Source organism: Nomascus leucogenys, chromosome 3 (genome assembly GCF_006542625.1).
Source record: "Nomascus leucogenys isolate Asia chromosome 3, Asia_NLE_v1, whole genome shotgun sequence".
In the NCBI taxonomy this organism is placed as follows: domain Eukaryota; kingdom Metazoa; phylum Chordata; class Mammalia; order Primates; family Hylobatidae; genus Nomascus; species Nomascus leucogenys.
In genome coordinates this window covers 32,029,924-32,056,601 of record NC_044383.1, presented here as the reverse complement: position 1 = coordinate 32,056,601, position 26,678 = coordinate 32,029,924, and the positions used below count along the sequence as shown (strand labels likewise).

At 48.2% G+C, this 26,678-nt stretch overlaps 1 protein-coding gene and 1 non-coding gene across 4 annotated transcripts in view; one reads left to right on the top strand and one right to left on the bottom strand.

Annotated features, from left to right (window-relative positions):
- Window positions 1-26,678, bottom strand: part of FBXW4 (F-box and WD repeat domain containing 4) — an 85,442-nt gene that overhangs the window by 1,444 nt on the left and 57,320 nt on the right. Inside the window, exons 6-8 of one of the 3 annotated variants that reach the window (XR_004028979.1) lie at window positions 23,785-23,857; window positions 13,837-13,902; window positions 258-398 (exon numbers count right to left, since the gene is read on the bottom strand). Coding sequence is in view for 2 of the 3 variants with exons in the window: in XM_003255373.3 (XP_003255421.2) it covers window positions 258-398; window positions 13,837-13,902 (207 nt within the window). In the remaining variant the exon portion in view is untranslated. Of the gene's footprint in view, window positions 1-257; window positions 399-4,056; window positions 4,388-13,836; window positions 13,903-23,784; window positions 23,858-26,678 lie in introns of those variants that run through there. The other 2 variants (XM_030808111.1, XM_003255373.3) reach the window with 2 other exon arrangements.
- On the top strand, window positions 11,943-12,049 carry LOC115834538. The gene has a single exon (XR_004029482.1). It is a non-coding gene; the product is annotated as a U6 spliceosomal RNA (small nuclear RNA).

Here is a 26,678-nt window from a genome sequence, read left to right as displayed (position 1 = left end):
GACAGTACGCTGATGGCTCCAGAGGCTCTGGGAACGCCTGCCTTTGCCAAAGCCTGTTGGCTATAGCCAAGCCACTGGGACCAGGGCTGCCCAAGTGTAGGAAGTCTAAGCTTGATATGACCTTGCAGGCCTCTTCCTTCCCAGCCCTGACATGGACTCTCTGTGCCCTCTACCATGGGCCAACCCAGGACTGGAGGAAGGACCAGGATTGGTGCAGGGCCCCCACCACCTGTCCTCCCTCTGCCCAGCACACTCACCGGACACTGGTGCGGAGGTCCCAGTAGCGAACGTAGGTGTCATAGCCACAGGACAGCAGTGTGAAAGGGGACTCATACATGACATCCAGCACCCCAGCCCCTGGGGGAAAGTCACTGCCCAAGTGTGTCATCAGCTGTCCACTGGGAAGGGAAGGACAGAGTGAGAGGCTGCTCCACGTGGGCCATACACATTCGTTCCACCTTCAGAGGGCATCAGACCTTGGGGAAATGTTCTCTTTCCTCAGCTAGAATGAGACTCAAGGAAGGGGGCTGAGGGAGGAGATGCCCAGTTCCTACCCACCTCACCCCTGCCATGAGACCTCTGCAACCAGTCCCAGGCCCCACCCCTCCCCCAGCATCCCAGCCCTCAGCAGCCCCTCTATCACACCTGCGTGCCTCCTGCCACCCACCCAGCTACTCCTCCTCAGGACAATGAATGGGGCTTGCTGAAGGGGTTGGCCCCCCTCACATTCACATGCACATGAACATGCGCGCGCGCGCGCACACACACACACACACACACACACACTCTCTCTCTCTCTCTCTCTCTCTCTCGGTTACTTTATACTTCTTGATCCTGCAGGTCATGCAGTTCTGAGCTGCCTGAGTCCAATGCCTTAATTCCTGCCTGTAATCTGGGGCTCAAACCTCACTGGGGATAAAGACCACACAAAGGGAGAAGGGGAGTCCCAGGAGATGTTAAAACAAGTAAACACCTTTGTGTCTGGGGAGAGAAATCGCTGAGAAAGCAGCTCAGCGAGCTGTCCCTGGTGTTCCTGGCCTAGCTGGCCCCCAGCCCGGGGCTAGCACGCCTCTGTGATCACAGCCCCCAGCCTGTGGGGCTCCAGCCTGCTCCCCCTACCCTCACCCCACCCCACCTGGTGGCCGAGAGCAGATTACTGAGAAGAACAATTTCTTTGTGACTGTGTAATTCCCTCCGTGACCGCGGCAGTGGGCAGACCCTTTGCCCTGATGCCAGACCCCTAGCAACTATGTAGGGGGGCCTCCTGTCCCTAGCAACTACCCCTCAACATCAAGTGCACCCGCTAATCCCTGCAGCCAGGGGATGGGTAGAAGTATTGAGTTTCCACAGAATGACTGGGGGGAATGAAGGAAAAGGGGTGCCCTCCGGGCCTGATGCCTCAGCTTCCTTTACCCGTGAGACGATGGGCTCTCCCCATGCCATGACAGGAGAAACAAGGCCATGGACACTTCACAGCAATGTCCAGGTAAGAGGCCCTGGCATGGAGTGAGGGGACTTCATGGCTCACCAGCCCAGCTTTGGCCCAAGCAGCATGTCAGCAAAGGGCTTGAGGCAGACAAGGCAGCCAGCCGCATGTCTGAATGCAGATGTCAGCTCTCATCCTTCCACCTCATTCAGACCCTGACCCACAACCTCCCTTCTCCCCGACAGAGCTGCCAACTTCCCGAAGGCCGAAGGAATCAAAGGAAGAGACTGGGGGTTCCTTTGTGCCCCTTCCACCCTTCCCCCTTTGAGCCCTGGGCAGTGAGCCCTGGCCAGGAGCACTGCTGCTGCCAGTGGGGGATTAATCCCCAAGTCAGCACCCCTGCTACCAGACTCCTCAGGGAAGTTCTGGTCTTCCTCTCAGTAGCCCAGAGCTGGGCCTGTGGGGAGATGGCAAGCCTCTGTTGGGGGGCTCCTGAGAGGGATCAGGCAGAAGGCCTTCTCCCCAGATCAGCATCCCATAGAGACTGCTAACCTTGGCTCCCAGAGAAGCCCTGCCTTCCCAGATGGGCCACCAGCCAAGACTCAGCCACCCTGGGCAGGCCAGAGCCCTGCAGGGGAGTCATTCTCTTTCACAGGTATACTGGGTGCATGCTGGGTAGGGGCTGTTTGGCTCCACAGTTCTTCCTCTTCCAGATTTGGGGGCCCTGCCCCCTCCATTAGTGAGGCCTTAAGGAATGATTGAGGAGCTCTCCCCTTTAATCTATAGAAGTAATTTCATGTTTGTTTGAAATAGAAGATGAAAGGCAGTGGGGGTTGGGAGGACTGAAGCCCAGCATGGCTCTACCTGCCCACCCTGGTCCCTGGGTTCAGAGGGAAGGAGAGCTGGGCACTCATGGGGCTGCACAGGGACAGCAGTGTAAGAGGCCCACCCAGACTGGGCTGCCAACCTGGGCCCCCACCCCAGCATTCATGCCACCACTGGAAAATGTCATGGCCATAAGTATCTGCAGTCAGAAATACAGGACAGCCCAAGGGGTCCCTACCCTCAGGGGGAGACCCAAGGGCCCAATGAGCACCAGGCCCTGGGGGCCAGCACAAGTCCTGAGAGCCCCTGGTCTGCCCGCACAGCCTGGCAGGGGCTGAGAAGTTTCTTTCTGCTGTGCTGTTCTCTGGTTCTCTAAAATGGCCACACACACTTTAAATGGGCCAATAAAAAGATACAATTTCTTTTGCCCCTGGGCCCAGGACCCTCAAGGCTCTGTTGTGTGGTGCCCGTGAGGTTAAGTTCAGAGCATAAACTGACACACCAGGCTCTGGGAAAAGGCCCATCTCTTCAAATAGCAACCCAGCAGTGCCACAGGAGCCCTGCTGGGGCTTTGATTTGGGAAAACAAACAGAAATGGCACCGTGGGCCCTTCTCGGCCCCCACCCCAAGACCTATTTAACTAGAAAACTCTAGCTCAACTGCTCTGGTAGAGGGAGAGATTGGCCCGACAATAGCCCCAAACTTTGGGGGAAAAGGTGACAAAAAAAGCTGTCTCCTCATCCCCTCCTCCTGGGCTCCTTTTCTTACTGCAAGTGTGTTCTTGTAAAAACGATTAGATTGCAATTTGTATAACGTGGTGACCCCCCAAATTCAGACATTTCACCCCTTTTCTCTGGAAAGAATGTTAAGAATGCTTCTCGGCCTCTCACTGTGGGGGGCGAGAGGGGGGTGCAGAGCCTTGGCTGTTGCACAGCTTGTGTGGGAACAGGGCTGCTGCTCAGAGCCCTGGGCCAAGATGGGAGCAAGGGCCAGCCTGTCACTATAGAGGGCCAGACAAAAAGTCCATTCCCTTCCAACTCCTATGGACAAAGCCCAGGCCTCCAGGAGCCACTAAGGGCTGGGGGCCTCCACACCCTAACCTCCCCCGAGTCGAGTCCAGCAATTTTCTCTCCACCCAGGGAAACATAAAGACAGATGGAGCCGTCTGTGTGAGCCTGATGAATGAGACGCAGGCTGAGGAGGGGCAGCCTGAGGGAGACCTGTTTCCTTGGCTCTGACCGTGTGCAGGCTGCTCCTGGGAACCCCACTACCTGGACAGGAAGAAGCAAGCAGAGTGCGGCCACACCCCTGAGAGGTCAGGGCCCCCTGGCCCAATCCATCCTGCTACCCAGGTGACTCTACTGCAGCTGGAGGGAGAGAACTTCCTGCCAGTCAGAGAGGAGAGACATTTACATGAAACGCTGACACCCATCACCATCTTTGTGGGGGCAGCTAACTGATGGTAGGGGCTGGCCCTAAAAACCTGGATGGCCCACCAGGGACAGGCCCTGAGTGCTAAGCTGGACTGGGCACAGGGGGCAGTCCCTGGCACCCTACCCCTGCCCACCAAGTCTGCACTGCAGCTAGGAAGCCTGGTGCCCTGCTGCACTTCTCCCAGCCTCCCCCACAGCCGCCTGTACTAGAGCACTCTTGAGTCACCACCTCCTCCACCTCCCAGCCCACAGCTCAGCATGTCCATGGCTCACACACCATTTTTCAGTCATTTTTAACATACTGGGTTCCTGACGCTGTCCTCTGGGACCCTATGGATGCTCATTCCTGCATCCGTTTGGGTCTGTGCTTACCTGTGCACCTGTCTGCCATGTGCTACCTTGAAATGCAACAATGGCTTTTGGAGAGAGAGAGAGAGGAGGGAAGGGTGACAAAGAGTTGACCTTCTTCCATCTCTGCTGCCTGGGGGACAGATGGCTTGAAGGTATAAGCTGGGCCCAACATGGTTGCAAAGAGAATGGGAGGTTTTTCCTCCCTTCTATCTCCTCCTTCCTTCAGTCGAGCATCTTCTGTATACAAAGCATTGTGCTTAATGGAAACTACAGGGAGATGTAAGCTGTGACTTGATCAAGGAGACTTTGTCCCTGCCTTCAAGGAGTATTCGATCCAGGGAGAGAAAGAAGTCTGCAACATATATCCAATTAACAAAGTGTGAGTTGGTAGGTACCACAGAGAACAACGGAAAGTTCTACAAGGGGACAGCTAAGAAAAGCAAGCATTTCTGGCTGGGGGTGTTGATTGATTCTTCACTGAGAGACAGGGCTGTCATAGGCAATGACAAGATAGGGAGATGGCCCAGGTGGCAGGAGCAGCAACAACAAAGGTGCAGCGCTAGGGCAACCAGGCTGTTTTGGCGGCAGCTGGCAATCTGGTTTGGTTGGAGGCTTGGGAGTGTGCTGGCAGGGTCTGGCCTCCAGGCCACAGTGGGCCTTAGGGTGCATATCCCTCACCTGGCACGAACTCCATGAGTGGCAGACAGCCATGAGGCTTTTGAACAAACAGTGATTGTCCTAGTCCAGGCCCCGATTATAGATAAGGAAACCAAGAGTCACAGACAAAAAGTGACAACGTCGTATAGCAAGGAAGGGCAGAGCCTGAATCCATGATAAAGGCAGAGCTCCTGGAAATCCCGTCTGGTAGCAGCTTTCAAGATGACAGGAACAGAGGGAAGTAAGCCGAAGGGCCTGTTGTTCTCTTTGTGTCTGCTGGAGCCAGATGAGACGGCTGCTTAGGTTACCTGGTGGCAGAGTAGCCACCGCAGCAACAGCTCACATATCCTGAGTCCATACTGTACCAGACAACGTGCTGAGTGTTTTACTCGTATCAGCCCATTTAATCCTCACAACAGGCTTTAGAGGTAAGTTTCTTAACCCCATTTTACAGATGAGAAAATGAAGGCGCAGGGGTCACGCACCCAGTAAATCTTAGATCACATCTATATGCTCCAGGGTGCTGGCACTCCCCACCTTCACAGACAATGCAGCCACTCCATCACTGGCCCCTCAACATCCTCTATTACAGTTGCACAACTGGACTTGCCCCAAGAGTTACCCAGGGCCACCTCCAGCCCTTTCCAGCTCTTTGTAGGCTTTTCCACCTCACAGATGCCCAGAGGCTTGCCCTCTGGTGGAGGTAGTGAGAGAATCAAGGGGACAGATAGGTTCTAAACATTAACAATGGAGGAGCTATGGAAGCTTCACTAGCCCCATCAGGTGAGAAGGAAGGGCCTTCTCAAGCATACAGCCTCTCACATGCATGTGTCTGTGAGCACGCACCCCCAGCACCCGCCCGCGCACATGTGTTCAGACACAACGGCTCAAAGGCCAGGCAGCCCACTTTGTACTGCTAACAAGGGGGCCATAATTACAGGAAGGGGCAGCCGGGCAGATAAAAGGATACAAAATTTCAACATCTGTTGCCATAAAGGGATAAGGAGAAGTGAAACACAAAGTATCAGTTTGGTGTCAGCAGGCAGAAAGCCAATTTCAAAGAGTTCAGGGGGACAGAGGAGACAAGAAAGAAAAAGTTAAGAGGGGAGAAAGAAAGAGAAAGAAATTACAGGGTTCCTTAAAGAGGTAAAGAAAAAAGAGAATAAAAAAAAGCTGTCAGTAATGCTTTCAAAGGAGAAGGGAGGTACTTTAAAGAGGGGCAGTTCCCGTAATCACCCTGACTGTGGGCCAGGCCCCTGCACAGGGTGGGGGCAGAGGGCCGGGGCAGACAAAGCCACACCTGGGCAGGATGGGCACTAACAGTGCCCTCAGAGTGGCCCAGCCTGTGTGCAGGACACAGCTTCCTTCTCCAGACAAAAGGGGCTCCAGCCAAATGTCCCTTACCATTCCAAATGTCATTAGATGCCCTGATACTCACTCATATCCTGTGCTCAGTTCAGGATACCAAGGTCAGTTCCCAGTTCTCAGAGGGAGAGTTCTACCAGGCCACAGCCATGGCTGACCAGGTGGCCCTTATCAGTGTTCCAACACTGTGTTCAGTGGAAAGGGCCACCAACTCCAGCCACAGTGGTGAGGATCAAGGAGAGCTTTGTGGTGGAGGTGCTGTTTATACTGAAGAGCGAGCAGGGTTTCATTAGGCACAGAGGGGGTATTCTGGGCATGGGGTTGGCTTGAGCACAGGCTCAGAGGAGAAAAATCTAGGGCATCTGTTAGGATGGGTGAGAAGCCTATTCTGCCCCTGCCTTTGTTGAGAAAAGGGGAACTTGGGAGCTTTGAGGTGGAAGTGGAGGTGTAACGGGACCGGGGATGACCCTGGCCCAAAGGGGAAGGGGAATCAATGGGATATGTGCAGGGCTTGCCACACACACAGGGCAGCACAGGACCTGGCCAAGGACTCAATACCCTAGGAGCAGCCAGGTCACCAACCACCTCCCCACCCCTTCCCCACCCCACAATCCCAGCGGGGCTTAGGGCTGTGGCTGTGGCTGGACCTACTATGACACCTTCAGGTCTGGGATTAAAGAGCTCTCCATCCTGAAGCCCACCTGCCCACAGGCTATCAGGGGCCCAGCTGTGCCCTGTGCTCAGGGCACCAGTGCTAGGTCCATCTCAAATGCCCCTTGGCAGAAAAAAATAAAACCCACAGCAAGAGGAAGCCCATGGAGGAAGGGGGTATTTGTGATGTCAGGCCAGTCAGACCCACTTGGGCCTTCCAGCTGCCAGGAGCTGGGCTCCACACAGTCAACACATGGCACCTTCCCTGGGGCCTAGCCAAGGAAGGGTCCTGCTCAAACATAGACAGAGAACACAAGATGAGCCTTGATTCCTCCAAACCCCAGGCTCGGGCAGGATGGCTTTGGCATAGTTCCTCAGGGCCTGATGGGATCACAGGGCCTAGCTAGGGATACTTCAGTGGTTGGTCAGTCAAGATGAAGGTACAGGAATTCCTGGCACTTGGGAGTTAGGGAATGGGCTTGAAGACCACCTACCATCAGAAGCAGAAATATTCTGGCACTTTGAGGTTGGGTGAAGGACTCTTTCTCGTTTACATAGTAATCCTCTGTCCTTGGGCCTAACCCCATGGTACCCAGCTCCAGAAGACAGAAAGGAAGAAAAAGGCCGGGCGCGGTGGCTCACACCTGTAATCCCAGCACTTTGGGAGGCCGAGGCAGGTGGATCACGAGGTCAGAAGATCGAGACCATCCTGGCTAACACGGTGTAAACCCCGTCTCTACTAAAAATACAAAAAATTAGCCGGGCGCGGTGGCAGGCGCCTGTAGTCCCAGCTACTCGGGAGGCTGAGGCAGGAGAATGGCGTGAACCCGGGAGGCGGAGTTTGCAGTGAGCCGATATAGCGCCACTGTACTCCACCCTGGGTAATAGAGCAAGACTCTGTCTCAAAAAAAAAAAAGAAAAAGAGGAAGGGAGAAGGGGACAGGCAAGCTCCTTGCCACTTAGGCAACGGCTGTGTGCCTGTGGCTGCCTTCTGACCTGTGTGCTCCAGCTAGCAACTGCCCCTCCATCCCTGTTCTAGCCCAGCCTGCAAGGAGAACAGTCTCTAGAGGTCTTGATGGAATGAGGGGCTGAGGGAACAATGGTGACCCTGAAAGGGGTCCAGGTTCTGTGAGAAGCAGCATTGGCTGCCTGAGGGCGAGTAGCTGAGAGACACACATAGACATGGGTGATGGCTCCCCTGATGGGAGCGCTGGTGCCCAGCGGGTGGCTACAGCTTTGAGTGTGTCCCAGCCCCCATCATCATCCAGGGTATAGCAATGCTTAGGGCAAACTGCCCCTCCAGTACTCCCCGCTCTCCGCCCAAGCCCCAGCACATACATAAAAGAGAAAATCCAGGCGCTCCTCAAGTTTCAGCAGTGACCGGTTGAAAGCAAAGAATCCATCCAGCACCGCTCACCACCCAACCCCAAGTCCTGCCGGCAATGCTGATCCACCTCTTGGATTGGCCTGTCAGTCAGGCTTTGGTGTTACTGAAAGATCAAACTTTGTCCTGCCTGTTCATTACCTTAATCCTATTTTCTACATGGCTTTATTATCTACTTGGGCTTCTCTGGGAAAGACAGCTCTAGAGAGTCATCCTGTCCATCCATTTCCTCCCACCAAAAGCAAATGCCTCCACCAGGGCATCTTTCCTCAATCGCTGTACCACTTGGTCCTCCAAGCTTCTCTGGGGACAGGACAGATGTTTAAACAAAGCCTGGTTGCTCCCAGTGGATGAACCTGGGGCTGGAGAGAAGGCACTGCCAAGTGGTGCCCAGGGCAACCCTGCCACAAACAGCAGAGCCCACAGGCTGGCCAGAGCAGGCAGGGCTGTTTCTTCTCAGGCTCCAGGAAGAACTGAGGCCATAGTTGTTTGTTTGTTTTGTTTTGTTTTTAATTGTTTTTGGTAAGAAACAAGGTCTCACCATATTGCCCAGGCTGCTCTCAAACTCCTGAGCTCAAGCGATCCTACTGCCTCAGTCTCTCAAAGTGCTGGGATTCCAAGCATGAGCCACCATGCCTGGCTAATCACTGTCTCATACCCATCCATTCTCATTAGGGTCCATTCTGGTTTCAATAACGACCCAGTGTTTGGGGTTAATGAGATCTAGGGGTTTCATAAGAGAATAACAGTCAAATAAATGGTGCCTTCGTACTCCATCCTGACCATAAATCTGTACTGAAGAGTACCCTTCACCAAACCCTGTCTCTACTAAAAATACAAGGCAACCATAGGCAGAAGAGGCCATTCAAAGATTACCCAACATTTGAGATGATGCTGGGTCACAGTGGTGTACCCAGCCCGCCACCTGGCTTGTGTGTCATCCTGGGCCCAGGCAGGTGATGATGCCAAACACAAGGCCCAGCTATGTAACCAAGTAAAAACTTTCATCAGAATGCCCATCTTTGTGATCCACAGCCCATTGTCAAGAGCCTTCCCTGTGCCACGAGTTCAGCAGGTTCACCTCCTCCTCCACCAGTCACTAAGACATGGATATTTTGAGAATTAAAAGCCTCCACAAGCCAGGCACAATGGCTCACACCTATAATCCCAGCACTTTGGGAGGCCAAGGTGGGAGGATCACTTGAGCCAACGAGTTTGAGACCAGCCTGGGCAACATAGCGAGATCTTGTCTCTACAAAAAAATTTAAAAATTAGCCAAGCATGGTGGGGCATGTCTATAGTCCTAGCTACTTGGGAGGCTGAGGCAGAAGGACCATTTGAGCCCAGGAGTTCAAGGCTGCGGTGAGCCGTGATGATGCCACTGCACTCCAGCCTGGGTGACAGAGCAAGTCCCTGTCTCTCAAGAAAAAAAGAAGCTTCCACAAACTCCAAGGTACTAGTTTGGGTGGGAAGGAAGAGCAGGAAAGAGACAGCTTGCATTAGTTGAATGCCTCCAAGGTGACAGGCACTGTGTGGGACACTCTTTCACAATAATTTTGTTCATACCAGTTCTGTTAGGTAGGGATAATTAATTTCCACTTTACAAATGAGGAAACTGAAGCTCAGAGGGCCCCAGATCACAGCAAGAGGCACAGTAGTTCTGGAAGCCAGGTCTGTTTGGCCACACAGCCAGTTCTCCCTCCCAGGCTCCTCACAGCCTCCCATCACACTGGCCCTGGCACCAGAGGAGGGGCTGCCTCTGCCCCAGACCCATTCAAAAGGAAGGAGGGCCAGTGGCAGGAGTTTGGCAGGGTGAGCTCATGGGGAACAAGTTTCACAGACTGTAGGAGCTCCAATATCCCAGGGGCTAAAGAGCAAAGGAGTCCTGGGAAGTTTCAGCTAGGCTAGCAACAGTGGGGTACGACTATTGGCTATATTAACAAAAGTAGAAGATTTAAAATAAAGGAGGTGCCAGCATCTGCTGCTCATCAGACCACACCTGATCTGTTCAGTAATCAGTTATGAACATGCCATTTCAAGAGGGATAAAACCAGATAAATTAGAGAAACTTTCAGGTGAGAATGGTCCTGAAACCAGTGTGAGACCAACAGTATAGGTCACCTATCTAGACATTCCTCATATTCTTTCTAGCCAACAAAACCCAGCTTCTATGCCATCCCTCCCCACACCTGCTGCTGCTAATGTGTAGGGGCAGGGGTGGAAGCTGAGTTCTTCCCTTGGCCCAAGAAGTGAATCTTGACTGGTCATTCCATTCCCCTTGCCAGGGTTTGATTTAGGGTGAGTACTGGAATACAATTTTGACTATTAGATGTGAGGAGAAGTCTGCTTGGGAACTCCTAAGAAAGGCTTCCTCATCTTAAAAAGGGGCCCCAGACAGGGACATATGCTGTTCCTATTTCCCTTTTGAGTGTTGCCTTGCAAGCTGGTGGAGCAGCTCTAAACAAGCCTGAGAGCAAAAGCCACCTTGACCAGGGTGGCAAAGCAGAAAGTGAGAGAATCTGGGCCCTCATGGTCTCATTGAGCTACTGAACCATCAACCCTGGAACTACCCAACCACCCAACTTCTGGGTTCCTTGTCATCTAAGATAGTGATAATCCCATTGTTGTTTGAGCCACTTTGTTTTTTGGCTTTTGTTTTTGGAAACAGTCTCACTCTGTTACCCAGGCTGGAGTGCTGTGGTGCGGTGAGCCACTGTGCCTGGCCTGTTTGAGCCACTTTGAATTAGGTCTTCGTTACAGCCAAAGGCTATGGCTAACTTATCTACTATGTTAATGAGGAACAACTGAAGGACCTAGAACTTTTGGCCTGAAGAAGAGGAGGCCCTGGAAGAACAGAACCAAGGTTTTCAGATATTTAAAAGTCTGTTCTTCAGGAGAGAGGTTCAACTTGCTTGTCTCTTGTCCAGGATCACAGCTTCAGGGAGCAAATCAATCCATGATAAAGGGTGGGCATTCTCATTTACAGAGCTACCGAAAGACAGAATGGTTGGGGAAGTAGGGCGTTTCCCATCCCTGTTCTTGGATGACTATCAAAAGAGAATGTTGAAGGAAAAAACCATGATTTATTAATTAAAACATCTCATGTTGTTTTAAAAATTTTGAAAAGACTGACTATAGAGTGGATTTTTCAAAAAAAAAAAGAAAAAAAAAGCTATGGCTAATGCTTTCCTAGGGAGATGGAGTAAAATGGAGAAGACAAAGCTATAGCAACTGAGGAAGCAGGTGAGAAGAGCATCTTCACTAATGCTGTCAAATGTGGCATTAAGACACCGACCACATGTGGGGCCTAGGGCGAGGTGAAGAGTTCTTAGACGACACCAAAGGCACAGTCAATAAAAGAAAAAGTCACTAATTTAGATTCCATCAAAATTTTAAACATTTGCTCTTCAAAAGACCCTGTTAAGAGGATAAAAAGACAAGCAGCCGGGTGCGGTGGCTCACGCCTGTAATCCCAGCACTTTGGGAGGCCGAGGCAGGCGGATCATGAGGTCAGGAGATCGAGACCATCCTGGCTAACACAGTGAAACCCTGTCTCTACTAAAAAATACAAAAAATTAGCCAGGTGTGGTGGCTGTACCTGTAGTCCCAGCTACTTGGGAGTCTGAGGCAGGAGAATGGCGTGAACTCAGGAGGCAGAGCTTGCAGTGAGCCGAGATCACGCCACTGCACTCCAGCCTGGGCAACAGAGTGAGACATCATCTCAAAAAAAAAAAAAAAAAAATACAAGCTACATATTGGGGGTAGATATTTGCAAATCACATATTTGACAAAGGACTAATACCTAAAATACAGAAAGAACTGTCAAAACTCAATGGTAAAAAAAAGCAAACTGCTTGCCTTGGCAGCACATATATCAAAATGGAAATGATACAGAGAAGAATGGCATGGCTCTTATGCAAGAATGACATGCAAATACATGAAGTGTTCCATTAAAAGAAAACAATCCAGCAGGCAAAAGACATGAACAGACGTTTCGCCAAAGAGAATATTTATATATGAAATATATGGCAAATATACATATGACAATATATTAACATAATTAGCTATTAGGGAAATTCAAATTAAAACATGATGAAATATAACACCTTTAGAATAGTTTAAAAATAGTGAATCCAGGCATCATGGCTCACGCCTGTAATCCTAGCACTTTGGGAGGCCTAGGCAGATAGATCACTTGAGCTCAGGACTAGCCTGGGCATGATGGCAAACCCATCTCTTCAAAAAACACACACAAAATTAGCTGGGCCTGGTGGCACATGCCTGTAGTCCCAGCTACTAGGGAGGCTGAGATGGGAGGATTGCTTGAGGCCAGAAGTTCAAGACCAGCCTGGGCAATATAATGAGAACCTGTATCTCTAAAAAACATAAATAAATACAGACTTTAAAAAAGAAAAAAAAATAGTGCAATACCACTATTTCCTCACGATGTGAAGAAATTGGATCTCTCATACATTGGTGGTGGGAATGTAAAATGATAAAGATACTCCAAAAAATAGCTTGGCAGGTGAAAAACTAAGCATACACTTACCAAACAACCCAGCATTTGTACTCCTTGGCATTTATCCCAGAGAAATGAAAATGTATGCCCACACAAAAACCTGTACGTGTTGTAATAGCTTTAGTTGCAATAGTAAAAAAATTGAAAACAGCCCAAACGTCCTTCAATGGAGAAAAGAAACTTTGGTATATCCATACCACGGAATACTACTCAGCAGTAAAGAGGAATGCACTATTGATATATGCAACAACATCTGTGGGTCTCAAGGGAATTATGCTCAGTTTTTAAAAAGCCAGTTTCAAAAAGTGACATACTGTATGATTCCATTTATGTAACATTTGCAAAATGACAAAATTATAGAGATGGAGAACACATAAGAAGTTGCCAGGAATCAGGGACAATCGGAAGAGGAGGAGGGGAGAAGGATGGGTGTGACTACCAAGGGGTATATAAGGAATCTTTGTGCTGATGGAACAAAGAGTTCTGTACCTCGATTGTGGTGATGGTTATCTGAATCTACGTGATACAATTGCAAAGGACTAGACACACACAGACACACACACACACACACACACACACACACACACACACACACACACACACACACAGTGCAATCTGAATAAAGGTCCATGAATGGTACCAGGGTCTATTTCCTGGTTTGATTATTATATATTATGTAAGATGTTACACAAACACCTTTCCATCTTATTTTTGTAACTTCCTGTGAATCTATAATTATTTCAAAATTAGAAAGTTAAAAAAAAAAACCAGAATGGCAGATAATCAGATGGGAATATGTCAAGCCTGCCAAGGCAGAGAATTGTGAATAAAACCTGCATGTATTTTTACTGTTCTGTATAATTCTTTTTATAGGTCTGTAGGCCACCTTCAAAATTTCTTTATTTTAGCAAAATCATCTCTGGGGATAGATGGGATTTTATATAGCCACATAGGCATTCCTCAGAGAAAGAGTATCATAAATCTAAATTGTTGTTGTTATCATAAATTCTACATGAAACTTTTTACCTATTATAAATTACTTCAACAGTCTCCTCCAGCTAACCCTGAATGATTCCATGTGAGAAGGCACCACAGCACAGGCCTCCTACTAGACCACTTCCCAGCCTTCTCCTGGACCACTCAGCCAACTGAGGCAGAGGCTGGCTCAGCAAGCTTTCCTTCACCCCCTGGACTGGAAGCCAGCGTGAGCTCATGAATCTCTTACCTGTTGAGGTCCCAGATTCTCAGGGGTGAGAAGTGCCCGCAACAAGCCGTCCCTGTCACAAAAGAGCTGCCAAACAAAAGGAGAGCAGAATCAGATCTGGCTTGTCAGAACCTGCGGTGGAAATGGCTAACAATGGAAAATGCCGTGCTCATTCCCCAGGGGATTGTGGGTTAAGCCAGAATGAGAGAAGTGGCCAAGGGAGCCATCAGAGGAGCTGTGGAAAGACATCTTGGAGCACTGTGAGGGGTGTAGCCCCCAGAGGTGCCTGGCCAGAAGACCCACAAGCTCAGCCACAGCTGGGCCTGCTGCACAGACTAGGTTGAGTGGTCTCTGTGCACCACAAAAACAGATCTCTAGATGTGGCAAGTTTGAGCCCAAGAGAGAGCGAGCCTGTCGGGCTCCCATTTAGGAACCCCAAAAGCATAATGGCAGGGCACAGAAAAGGGCTCCAGGGAACAGGCTGCTGGGGCTGGAAGGTGATGCTCGTGGTCAGAAGCAGGGGCAGCTGAGGGGCATTCCTGAAGGTTTTAAGAGCTGGGGGAATCTGGTAATGTGGTATAAGCACAGGGCAGGTATAAAGGCACCAAAATGAGAAAAGGAAAAAATATGAAAGATGAGTGAATTCCTTGGATGGGTATATGCTAGTACACAGGTGGGGCGGAGTGGGGAATGAGAGGAGCCAGGCAGCCAGGGCTTCTGGAGAGTGGGATGGGAGTCTGCCAGAGTCCTCTGAGGCCAATAACAAACAACACCAAGAGGCACACGAGAAGGAGCAGGCTGACCCTGTTGCCCAGAGTGTCCCTTTAGAGCCCTAAAAACCTCAACATATACAATCTGCAGAGTCTCACTTTAAATGGAGGCACAAGCCTGGTGTAAAGGATAAACTCAGTGGGCCAGGCTGGCTGTAGTGCTGGCCTAGAACTTGAACCTATGAGCCAGACAACTCTTGTTAGAGGATTTGGTAGGGTGGAGAGGGGAAGCCTTCAGGAAACCTGGGCTTGAAACTTAAACAGCAAGCAAGTGAGTTGAAAGCAGTGGTGTTAGGAGCCCTGGGGCTGGAATGGGCCATGTCCCTACATGTCTTTCATGGGGAGGGAAGGAAGACTGGACATACTAATAACACATTAGCAATGTGGGGGCAACAGCCCATCCACTGTGACCCAGCCCAGCACCTGTGGCTCCTCTGATCCCAAGCATGTCAGTGAGGAGATGAATTTCCACAGAGAGGGCTCTGGAGAAGCCAGTGGCTTTGGCTGGGGTGGGGAGGTTGGCCTGCCAGTTGCTGATAGGGGAGATGTTAGGGCAGGCACTGGCCAAACCACTGATTTACAATAACAATTGCAGGGCAGGTGTCTGCTCTTCAGCCCTAGGCTGATAAAAAGGCCATACGAGCTATCCTGGGGCTTTCATGACTCAAGCCAAGACTTCCTCCAGGGACATGCCCCATCATCCTAGCTTCTTCAAGGCTGCCAGCAGCCACTAAACTATAGAGTGGGAGTGCCAAAACAGCCACTGTGCCATGCCCCAAGTGACTGCCAGCCTGGGAAGCAGCCAGTGGGTACTGAAGAACCAAACTACAAAGTCAGGGGGTGTTGCCCTCTCCTCCCTCCCCCAACATTTTTCTATTTAGGGTAATCCATTAATAACTGGTAAAGCCAATTACCTTGGGCTGGAAACATAATAGCCACTTGGAAATCATTCGAGCAGGTAATTGGACTCTCCAGATTTGAGGAGTGGGGGCCAGGTGAAGGGCGCCAGCACAGACACAGGCATCTCTTTTTTTTTTTTTGAGAGGAATCTCCCTCTGTCACCAGGCTGGAGTGCAGTGGCGTAATCTTGGCTCACTGCAACCTCCACCTCCTGGGTTCAAGCAATTCCTCTGCCTCAGGCTCCCAAGTTGCTGGGACTACAGGCATGCACCACCACACCCAGCTAATTTTTGTATATTTAGTAGAGACAGGGTTTCACCATGGTGGCCAGGCTGGTCTCGATTTCTTGACCTCGTGATCCGCCCACCTTGGCCTCCCAAAGTGCTGGAATTACAGGCGTGAGCCACCGTGCCCGGCCAGGTGTCTAAGGCCTATGGCAGGCCTCTGACTGGCCGCAGGCCTAAATTAGCATCAAGGTAAATCAATAGAGAGGGGAGCAACTTTAATCCTGCTGGAGGTCAGAGCTGTGGGAGTGGCAGGGATGAGGGTGGGGTGGGGATGCAAATCCCCTTCCCAGGGACTCCTATCCTCCTCTATTCTGGCCCACCCACATCTGGCCCTGATCATCTGCCGCCAGGAGGAGTGCCCCTCACCTTCATACCCTGTACAGGGCCTTTTTTTTTTTTTTTTTAATAGACACAGGGGTCTCACTATGTTGCCCAGGCAGGTCTTGAACTCCTGGGCTCAAGTTGATCCACCTGCCTCAGCCTCCCGAAGTGCTAGGATTACAGATGTGAACCACTGGCGCTCAGCCTCCTGTGAAGCGCTTTCTTAACTGCCTGGATGTGACATCTATAAATGTTTGTTTCCAAAAGCTGCCCTTTTCTCTCACCTAACCACTGTGAATCAAGGAGGAAAAAGAGGGAGAGAAAGTAGAGTGTCTTCCTGGCACTTAGGAGGACTTAAGAGTTTAATCAAATTTAACACTCAGTAAACAACCATCAACAGTCAGGCAGATTTTGAGCAAACACTCACCAGGACTTACACCCAAACCACGGGGCCTGCCCAGGACTCTTGGGGGTCAGGCTGGGTGCAGACACAGTTTTGCACACCTTCAACTACTCCCCACTACCTGCAACCATTCTTGCCCCCCACCCCACTCCCTTATTCCCATGGTCATTAGGAAGAAGGAGCAAAAGCTACAGACCAGCCACACTCAAAGTCAGAAGATTAGAAAGGGTGTGCCCACATGCAATCTCAGGGTACAACAGATACATAAAGCAGAGGAAGCAAAGGAATTCACTACTCTCCAACACCCAAAGGGTGCGTCACATCTCACAATGAGCCCACAAGATAGGCATTATTATTCCCATTGTGCAGAAAGTGAATATGAAGCAAAGGCCAAGCTTCCATGAATGGACTTAAAATACTGTGGCTGCACACAGGACCTGTTACCCCCACACTCAGACTCCTCCCTTGAGACTCATGGGATAAAGCACTTTGAAAAGGGGCTGGTGGGGTGGGATCTGTGCATCACAGGCAGTCTCACTGGCCTCAGTTCTCTAACCCAGGTGATTTAACCCAAACAAAATGCTGTGCTGTGATAACCTGTTCGATTTGAATCCGCCAGATGTCTTCAGCCAGATTCTCGTCACATCCCTCACGGTGCTGGCTCCTGTGCTAGGCATGTCAAAGGCTCTCGATAAATACTTGGGAGATCAATGAAATGAAAACATGTATCATTCCCTCCATGGCTCCTCACAAGGGATTGCTCAGTGAATTTTCCCCACTAAAGGCCTTTGCTATAACTTCAATTTTGGGTTTGAAAGTGATGAAAAACCCAGCTCGGCTCAGAAAAGAAAGAAAATTCAAATGGCTTTTGCCCTCAGTCCCATCTCTTCCCTCAGGGGTATTCCAGGGACAAGGACATCAAATCTGTGCTGAACAGACAGAGGCAAGAGCTGGTGGCTCCCCAGGTAGGCTGACCATCCTCCTAGTCCCTTCCATACTCATGGGACAAATGGCATTTTTGGTTTATCTTCCCGTCTCCCCTTTGAGATCAGAATCCTTTAGAGGCTCTTGGGTACTGTACTGTCTAGCACAGTGCCTGGCCCAGAGAAGGCACTCAATACAAACTTGTGGAAATGAACTAAGAGGGCCTTCCAGAGCCCAAAGCCTACATAGCTGGGAAAGCTAGTTATGTGCTCTGTGAAGTTGGTCCCTCTGCTTCCTAAAGGAATAATTCCCAAATACCAAAGGGTCAAACTTGAATGACACATGACACAGGCATACAGTATTAGGGGAGTAAGAAGTCCCTCATAAGCACCACAACCAGGTAAGAGATGAGAGGTACCAACATCTAAAAATTAACATCAAAATACACACACTCAGGCACACTCATACAAGTACACATATCCCCTCTTAGCTAGAGGGTCTAAAAGTCATTCTGACTCCATAAGCTCTTTTTGGAACAGAAAGCCCTTACCAGAAACCAGCCTTCTATAATTTCTCACCCTGTCCCAGACCTTAACCAGATCTTCAACCTGCCTTACTCGTCCCCTGGCCCTAGCTCAGGCAAACCTGGCATCATGCAGATTATCATCAGGCTCCAGAAGTAGACATAGGAGCCTGTCTCACCAGAGGATGATGCCACGGAGTTAGAGTTTGTGTATTCAAGTTGAGAGATTAAAAATAACAAGACATAGAAAAGAGGAGAGCAAGGTAAGAAGGGAAATTAGTTGGGCATGGGCAGTCTGAAAGGCAGGTAGATTCCTGCTGCTTCTGCATTAGCTTAGGCCCTCTTAATAACACTAGTAATTTACTGAGCACTTACTATGTGCCAGGTGCTGAGCACGTGTTTCAAAAGCATTATCCTATGTAATCCTCATAACGCTGTGCAGTAGGTACCACTTTCCCTTTTTTTTTTTTTTTTTGAGACAGAGTCTTGCTCTGTCGCCCAGGCTGGAGTGCACTGGTGCAATCTCAGCTCATGCAACCTGCATCTCCCAGGTTCACGCCATTCTCCTGCCTCAGCACCCCCCAGTAGCTGAGTTAACAGGTGCACACCACCACACCTGGCTAATTTTTGTATTTTTAGTAGAGATAGGGTTTCCCCATGTTGGCCAGGCTGGTCTCGAACTCCTGACCTCAGGTGATCCACCCACCTTGGCCTCGCAAAGTTCTGGGATTACACGCATGAGCCACCGCACTCAGCCCCACTTTCTCTATTTCACAAATGAGGAGACTGAGGCTCTGGGAGGTAATTAATTTGCTCTAGCTCACACAGGTAGCAGCTAGTGGACTGGAATTGGAACCCAGTCAGTCTTGATTCCAGATCCAAGTTATTATACCACCCCTCACCCAGAAGCTCTCATGTGGGCTACACTTCAAGAGTTAGTCTTGTTTGAATCTCCAGCATCTAGTATGCCTGACACATATTGAAAACTCAAATGCTTATTGATTGAATGAATGAATGAATGGACAACTGAACAAATGACTCCACCTGGAAGAAGAAAGAAGCAACTGAGTGGCTCTGAGGCAGGGCAGCACAAGTGGCGTGCTCAGCAGCTGTGCCCCGTGGCTGGCCTAGAGCCGCCCAGCTGGCCCAGGCCCCAGCAGCCTCTGAGCCTGGGCTGACACACTTTGGCAAGGGAGGCCACCAGAGCTGTCACATCATTCACCAACATGCCCATCAAGTGTATTCAGTTCTCTTCAACCCGCATTGGCATTTTAATTACTGTTGGGTAAACTAATTTGTACAAATGAAGGCCAGGCTGCCTAATAGAATATGCAAGCTCTCTGACCTCTGACAGGCACTGACACGAGATACAAAGGCAGCCGAGGAAGGCTTTTTATCTGAGCCTTATTACTCTCTATTACTCCAATTAGTCAGGCTCCAGTGCTCCTAATTGGAGGAAAAATTGCAATTAAATCAATTTTTGATGGGCTGCAAGTGGGCTCCCGAACCGCCCTGCTTGTGAAACACTGATATTATAGCAGCAAAGGTCACAGGCCTCATCAGCACCTGGGGGCCCCCCGATTTCCCTTGGCCCCCTCCTTAAATACCTCAAGGAAACCCCTGTCCCTCCATTGGCTCAGCCAGCAAGGGTAGGAAGGAGGGAGTCATTAGAACATGTCAGGTCTCATTGCTGCTGCCGCCATCTGCTAACCTCCGCCACTGACATCATTACAGCGGTAAGTCCCAAAGCATGAATACAGTGCGAAGGTCACAAAAACTCACTCGGTGAGGGGAAGCCAGGAGCATAGCTGCAGTGACAGCACTGTGAGGGAGGGACCAGTGGAGTGGGAATAGGAGGTCAACAGAAGTCAGGAAAGGGAAAGACACAGGCAGGGGGCAGGTGAAAATGTGAGACAACCAGTTCCTAAGATCCAGCTAACAGGGCACCTTGGGTCACCAAAGGGATAAGGAAATAGATGTGATGGGAAGGGGAAAAAAAGAGGCAAATCTTGTTATCTGTCCAGCAAACATCCCACCTTGCAGGTGAGGAAACATCCACCTGAATGCCCTGTAGAGCGCAGCTCCAGAAGGCTGCTCGAGTCACATCTGTGATGAGTGGACAGGGCCATGCTTGTGGAGCCTACCATCCACAGTGGCGTCTGTTTCGAAAGGAGGAAGGGAGGCCCTAGGACCAAAGCTGCAAGACCAGGCAGGGGAAAATAAACACAACTTTTTTCATCAAACTAAAGCCGAATAAGAACAAGATGCCTAGCTAAAGCTTGAATTAATAAAGTTTAAAGCAAATAAAAAGAAGTTCCATTTCACACAGCAACTGGCATACCATTACCTCAAAGAGACAGTGCAGACAGAAAATTTAAATTCAAAAGCTTAGCCAGCTTCACGGATGACTGAACCATAATGGGTTAACAGGGAAAGGAGGATATGCCTTGCCTTCAAGGGGTAAAGACCAAAGCATGTGAAATAAATGATGGTCCATCTACTTAATGGAATATTATACAGTCATTTTAAATGATGTTCCCAAATAATATAAGCAAGATACTTATGATATACTATTATAAGAGAAAAAAGCAGGGTACAAACAGCACTGTTACAACTACTAAAAAAAAGAGCCTATGCAGAGAAAAGGAAAGAGTGGAAGAAAACTAAAATGTTAAAAGTGATTGTGTCTGGGCAGTAGAATGATAAGCAATTCTTTCTTCTTTTAAATTTTCTTCATTTACCAAATATTATTTAATGAGCATGGTGCTGTTTTTTAAAGGGAAAAACACATTATTTACTTTTTTTTTTTGAGACAGAGTCTCGCTCTGTCGCCCAGGCTGGAATGCAGTGGCGCGATCTCAGCTCACTGCAACTTCCGTCTCCCAGGTTCAAGCAATTCTCCTGCCTCAGCCTCCCGAGTAGCTGGGACTACAGGCGTGTGCCACCACGCCCGGCTAATTTTTTGTATTTTTAGTAGAGACAGGGTTTCACCATGTTAGCCAGGATGGTCTTGATCTCCTGACCTAGTGATCCACCCACCTCGGCCTCCCAAAGTGCTAGGATTATAGGCGTGAGCCACCGTGCCCAGCCATTATTTACATTTTATATGAGAAAAGACAACATAACACTCCTGTCCATGACTGGGGGCCAAGGGCAGGCAGACCTGAAGGTGAGCGACCTGGTACAGCTAGTGTCAGCAACCATGGCCCTGGCACACCTTGCCCTGAAGTGATAGGACTGATCAGTAGCTTAAGGTTAGGCCAAGAAGCTCCCGCTCAGAAGGGAGATGCCCCACTGGCCTCTTTCTCCCAATTAGGCCACAGCTGGCAGAGGTCTGGGACACCTCTCCCAGTACACATACCACACATATTCTCTACACACACACACACACACACACACACACACGCACCTCTCAACCCAAGTGCATCAGGACAGGATGGTGCAAGTAGGCGCCTAGGTCAGGCTCTGGATAGTGTCCAGTGGCTGGAGCTCTTACTGCTTGCTCCCTGCCCCCCAACTGCAACTCCAGCAAATAAGGGCCAGCAAAGCAGGGTTTCTGTGGAGGAGTGCATTCCTACAGCCAGAGAATGCCTACAGAGAAACACAAAATGATTATTCTCTATTTTAACCAAGGGTACAATGTCAGCCTAACCAAGGATAGGAGAGCCTGGCCCAGGCTACACAAAAGGAAGCCTGAGGTTTCTGATTCACTCAGGAATCAGAAACTTAGAAACTTGAGCAATGGGAGCACAGAATTAATAGAGAGGGAAAAAAATAAGGAAATAAAAAACAAAAACTCTCAGTACAGTGGAATAACATAAGTTCATTCATCCTATTGAACTTAATAAGGTGTTGAGAGCTGCAGGGAGAAGAGTTTCTAAACTGGATTTCCATCTACATGGCCCCTTAAACAACTGCTCCATGTGCTCCTAAAAGAAAGAAATGGCAAGGTGTCCCTGTGCTGAAGCAAAAACTGACTGGTTCAGACTTCCTGAAAAATGATGATACAATATTCACAAAACGAGGTACCCAACAAGAAGCATGCAAAAAGACAAGCTATACATGGTAATTACTTGCAGACAATATAATTGTCTGCCTAGAAAATCCAAAAGACTCAACCAAAAAACTATCACAATTAATACCAGGGTCAGATGAGGTAGCTGGCATGTTGCATACAACAGTAGAAAGGGGTGCAGGTGTGGACCCCTGGCTCTGCCACCTAGTAATCATGTGATCCACAGTGAGTTATTCAACCTCTCTACAGCCCTGTTTCTTCTTCATAAGACAGAAATAATAATAGTACCTAGGCATTGGCTTGTTATAAAAATTATATGGGAGTGTAAATTAGTTCAACCATTGTGGAAGAACAGTGTGGCGATTCCTCAAGGATCCAGAACCAGAAATGCCATTTGACCTAGCAATCCCATTACTGGGTATATGCCCAAAGGATTATAAATCATTCTACTATGAAGGGGACATGAATGAAGCTGGAAACCATCATTCTCAGCAAACTAACACAAGAACAGAAAACCAAACACTGCATGTTCTCATAAGTGGGAGCTGAACAATGAGAACACATGGACACAGGGGAACATCACACACCAGGGCCTGTTAGGGGGTAGCGGGTTAGGGGAGGGATAGCATTAGGAGAAATACCTAATGTAGATGACGGGTGGATGGGTACAGCAAACCACCGTGGCACATGTATACCTATGTAACAAACCTGCACGTTCTGTACATGTACCCCAGAACTTAAAGTATAATAAAAAAAATTATATGGGAAAAGATGATTAAAACAGTATATACACATAGCACACACCCATGGATGTTAGTTATTATTATATATCAGCAATAACCAAGTGTTATTATATACCAGCAATAACCAAGTGTTATTACATATCAGCAATAACCAAGTGTTATTATATACCAGCAATAACCAATTGTAACCAAAATGTAATTAAAAGTCCAGGCTGGGCGTGGTGGCTTACACCTGAAATCCCAGCACTTTGGGAGGCTGAGCGGGGTGGATCACCTGAGTTCAGGAGTTCAGCCTGGTCCAACATGGTGAAACCCTGTCTCTACTAAAAAAAAATATATAAAAATTAGCCGGGCATGGTGGTGGGCACCTGTAATCTCAGCTACTCGGGAGGCTGAGGCAGGAGAATCATTTGAAACTGGCAGGGGGAAGTTGCAGTGAGCCAAGATCGCACCACTGCACTCCAGCCTGGGTAACAGAGCGAGACTCCGTCTCAAAAAATAAATAAATAAAATAAAAATCCATTCACGAAAAGGATTTAAAAACTGTAGAATATCTAAGAATAAATCTAACAAAAAAACAAGAGAAAAATGAACAAATAAACAAAAATCACTGGAAAAGATCCAGATAAAAATATAAAACTTTACTAAAGGAGATAGAATTGTTGAATAAGTTTAGAAACATCATATTCCCAGATGTGAAATCTTGATTATAAAACTGTCAGTTCTCCCCCAATTAATCTATAAATTCAATACAGTCCCATCTACACAAGATTTTTACTTAATCAATTGATTCTAAAATTCATCTAGAAGAGGAAAACCACAAGAATAACCCAGAAACATCTGAAAAAGAACAATAAGAAAGAAGTTGTTCTACCGAATCAAAACATAGTTTGTATGATATTCATGCTGCAATAGGTGAATAGATCAGTGGATCAGAATAACGAATCCAAAGCCACACCTATCTACTTGTAGAAAACCAATAGATCCTAAGTGTGGTCTTTAAAGAGAGTAAAGAATGAACTAATCAATAAATGGTATAGGGTCCACTGGATATACATTTGAAAAAAAAAATTAGAAGCCTACCTCCCAGCAGATATCAATCCCAGATGGAATAAGGAGATAAACATTTTTAAACTGTATGAAAATCCATAAAGGTCTAAGAAAAAAAATATAGGAAAATAGTTTTATAATCTTGGAAAGACATTCTTAAACACAAAATTCTAAAGCCATGAAGGTAGTGATCAGACAGGCCTAACCTACAAATAACAAAAACTTCTACACAACAGAAGACATCAAAAACAACAAGCTGAAAGGAATTATCATATATAGCAGGGGTCTCCAACTCCCTGGCCACAGACCTGTACCAGTCCATGGCCTGTTAGCAACCAGGACGCACAGCAGGAGGTAAGTGGTGCGCAAGCAAACTTCAACTGAATTTACAGCCACTTTCCATCACTGGCATTACCACCTTGAGTTCCACCTCCTGTCAGATCAGGGGCAGCATTAGAATCTCATAGGAGCACAAACCCTATTGTGAACTGCACATGCAAGAGATCTAGATTGTGGCTCCTTATGAACATCTAATGCCTGAAGATCTGTCACTGTCTCTCATCACCCCCAGATGGGACGATTTAGTTGCATGAAAACAAGCTCAAGGCTCCCACTGATTCTACATTATGGTGAGTTGTATAATTATTTCATTATATATTACAATGTAATAATAATAGAAATAAAGTACACAATAAATGTAATACACTTGAATCATCCCAAACCCTGACTCACCCCCCTCCCACCCCCGAGGCTATGGAAAAATTGAAAACTGTCTTCCATGAAACCAGTCCCTGGTGCCAAATACGTTGGGGACTGCTGATATATAGTCAAAAGATTAATACTGAGAATATTAAAAGAGGTGATGGGAGGCCAGAAGTGGTGGCTCATGCCTGTAATCTCAGCATTTTGGGAGGCCAGGACAGGCAGATTGCCTGAGCCCAGGAGTTTAAGACCAGCCTGGGCAACAAAGTAAGACCCTGTCTTTACAAAATATGAAAAAAATTAGCTCAGTTCAAGACCAGCCTGGCCAACATGGTGAAACCCCATCTCTGCTAAAAATACAAAAAAGAAAATTAGCTGGGGGTGGCAGCATGCAACTGTAATCCTAACTACTCAGGAGGCTGAGACAGGAGAATTGCTTGAACCCAGGAGGCAGAGGTTGTGGTGAGCCAAGATTGAGACTGAGCCACTGCACTCCAGCCTGGGTGAGAGAGCGAGACTCCATCTCAAAAAAAGAACCAAAAAACAAAAACAAAACAAAACAAACAACCAAAAAAAAAAAAAACAAAAAAGAATTGCAAATTAGAGAAACAACAAAGATAATTACAAACACATACAGTATTTAGTGTGTGCCCAAGTGCTGTTCTAAGCACTTTCTATCAATTAGTTCACTTAACCCTCAAGACATTTCTACATATTTGATAATATTTTTCTAGGTATGATAATGGTATTATGATTACTTTTTTTTTTTTTTTAAGATGGAATCTCACTCTTGTTGCCCAGGTTGGAGTGCAATGGTGCAATCTCGGCTCTCTGCAACCTCCACCTCCCAGAATCAAGCAATTCTCCTGCCCCAGCCTCCTGAGTAGCTGGGATTACAGGTGCCTGCCACCATGCCTGGCTAATTTTTTGTGTTTTTAGTAGAGACGGGGTTTCATCATGTTGGTCAGGCTGGTCCTGAACTCCTGACATCAGGTGATCCACCTGCCTCGGCCTCCCAAAGTGCTGGGATTACAGGCATGAGCCACTGCACCCAGCCTATGATTATATTTAAAAAGTATCACTATCTTTTAGAGTACAGACTGAAATATTTATAGATGAAATTATATGTCTGATATTTGCTTCAAAATAATATGGGACAGTAAAGTGTATAGGGATTAATGGAGCAAGGTTAGCCAAGAGTTGGTAATTATTCTACTTTTGTATATTTTGAAACTTTCCGTTATAAAAACGTTTTTAAAAAGCCACCATGGGCCAGACGCAGTGGCTCACGTCTGCAATCCCAGCACTTTGGGAGGCTGAGGCGGGCAGATCACAAGGTCATGAGATCGAGACCATCATGGCTAACACGGTGAAACTCCATCTCTACTAAAAATACAAAAAAAAAAAAAAAAAATCAGCTGGGCATGGTGGTGGGTGCCTGTAGTTCCAGCTACTCGGGAGGCTGAGGCAGGAGAATGGTGTGAACCCAGGAGGCGGAGCTTACAGCAAGCCGAGATCATGCCACTGCACTCCAGCCTGGGCGACAGAGTGAGACTCCATCTCAAAAAAAAAAAAAAAAAAAAAGGCCACCATGAGCCAGGCATAGTGGCTCATGCCTGTAATCCCAGCACTTTGGGAGGCCAAGGCGGGCAGATCACTTGAGGCTAGGAGTTTGAGACCAGCGTGGCCAACATGGTGAAACCCCATCTCTACTAAAAATACAAAAATTAGCCAGGTGTGGTGGTGCATGCCTGTAATCCCATCTTCTTGGGAGGCTGAGGCATGAGAATTGTGGGAGGCAGAGGTTGCAGTGAGCCAAGATCATGGCACTATACTCCAGCCCGGGTGACAAAGCAAGACCCCGTCTCAAAAAAAAAAAAAGGTCACTATGAGGTTTATATAGCCAAAATTATCCTCCTCCTTTTACAGATAAGGAAATCGAGGAATAGAGAGGTAACTCACCAACATTACACAGCTAGTAGGAAAGGGACTGATGATTTGACCCCAGCCATGTGGGCTGCAAAGTCCACCCCTTAATCACTATTTTATACTCACTCCCCAAATTAAATATCATTTTTTACCTATCAGAGTGGCAAAATTTTTCAAAAAACAGATATTACCCAGTACTGATAAGAGGAAATAGGTAATTGTACACTGTTTGCGGGTATAGAACCTGATACGGTCTAACTGGAAGGCAATGTGGCGGTGTCTAAAAACTTTTCGGT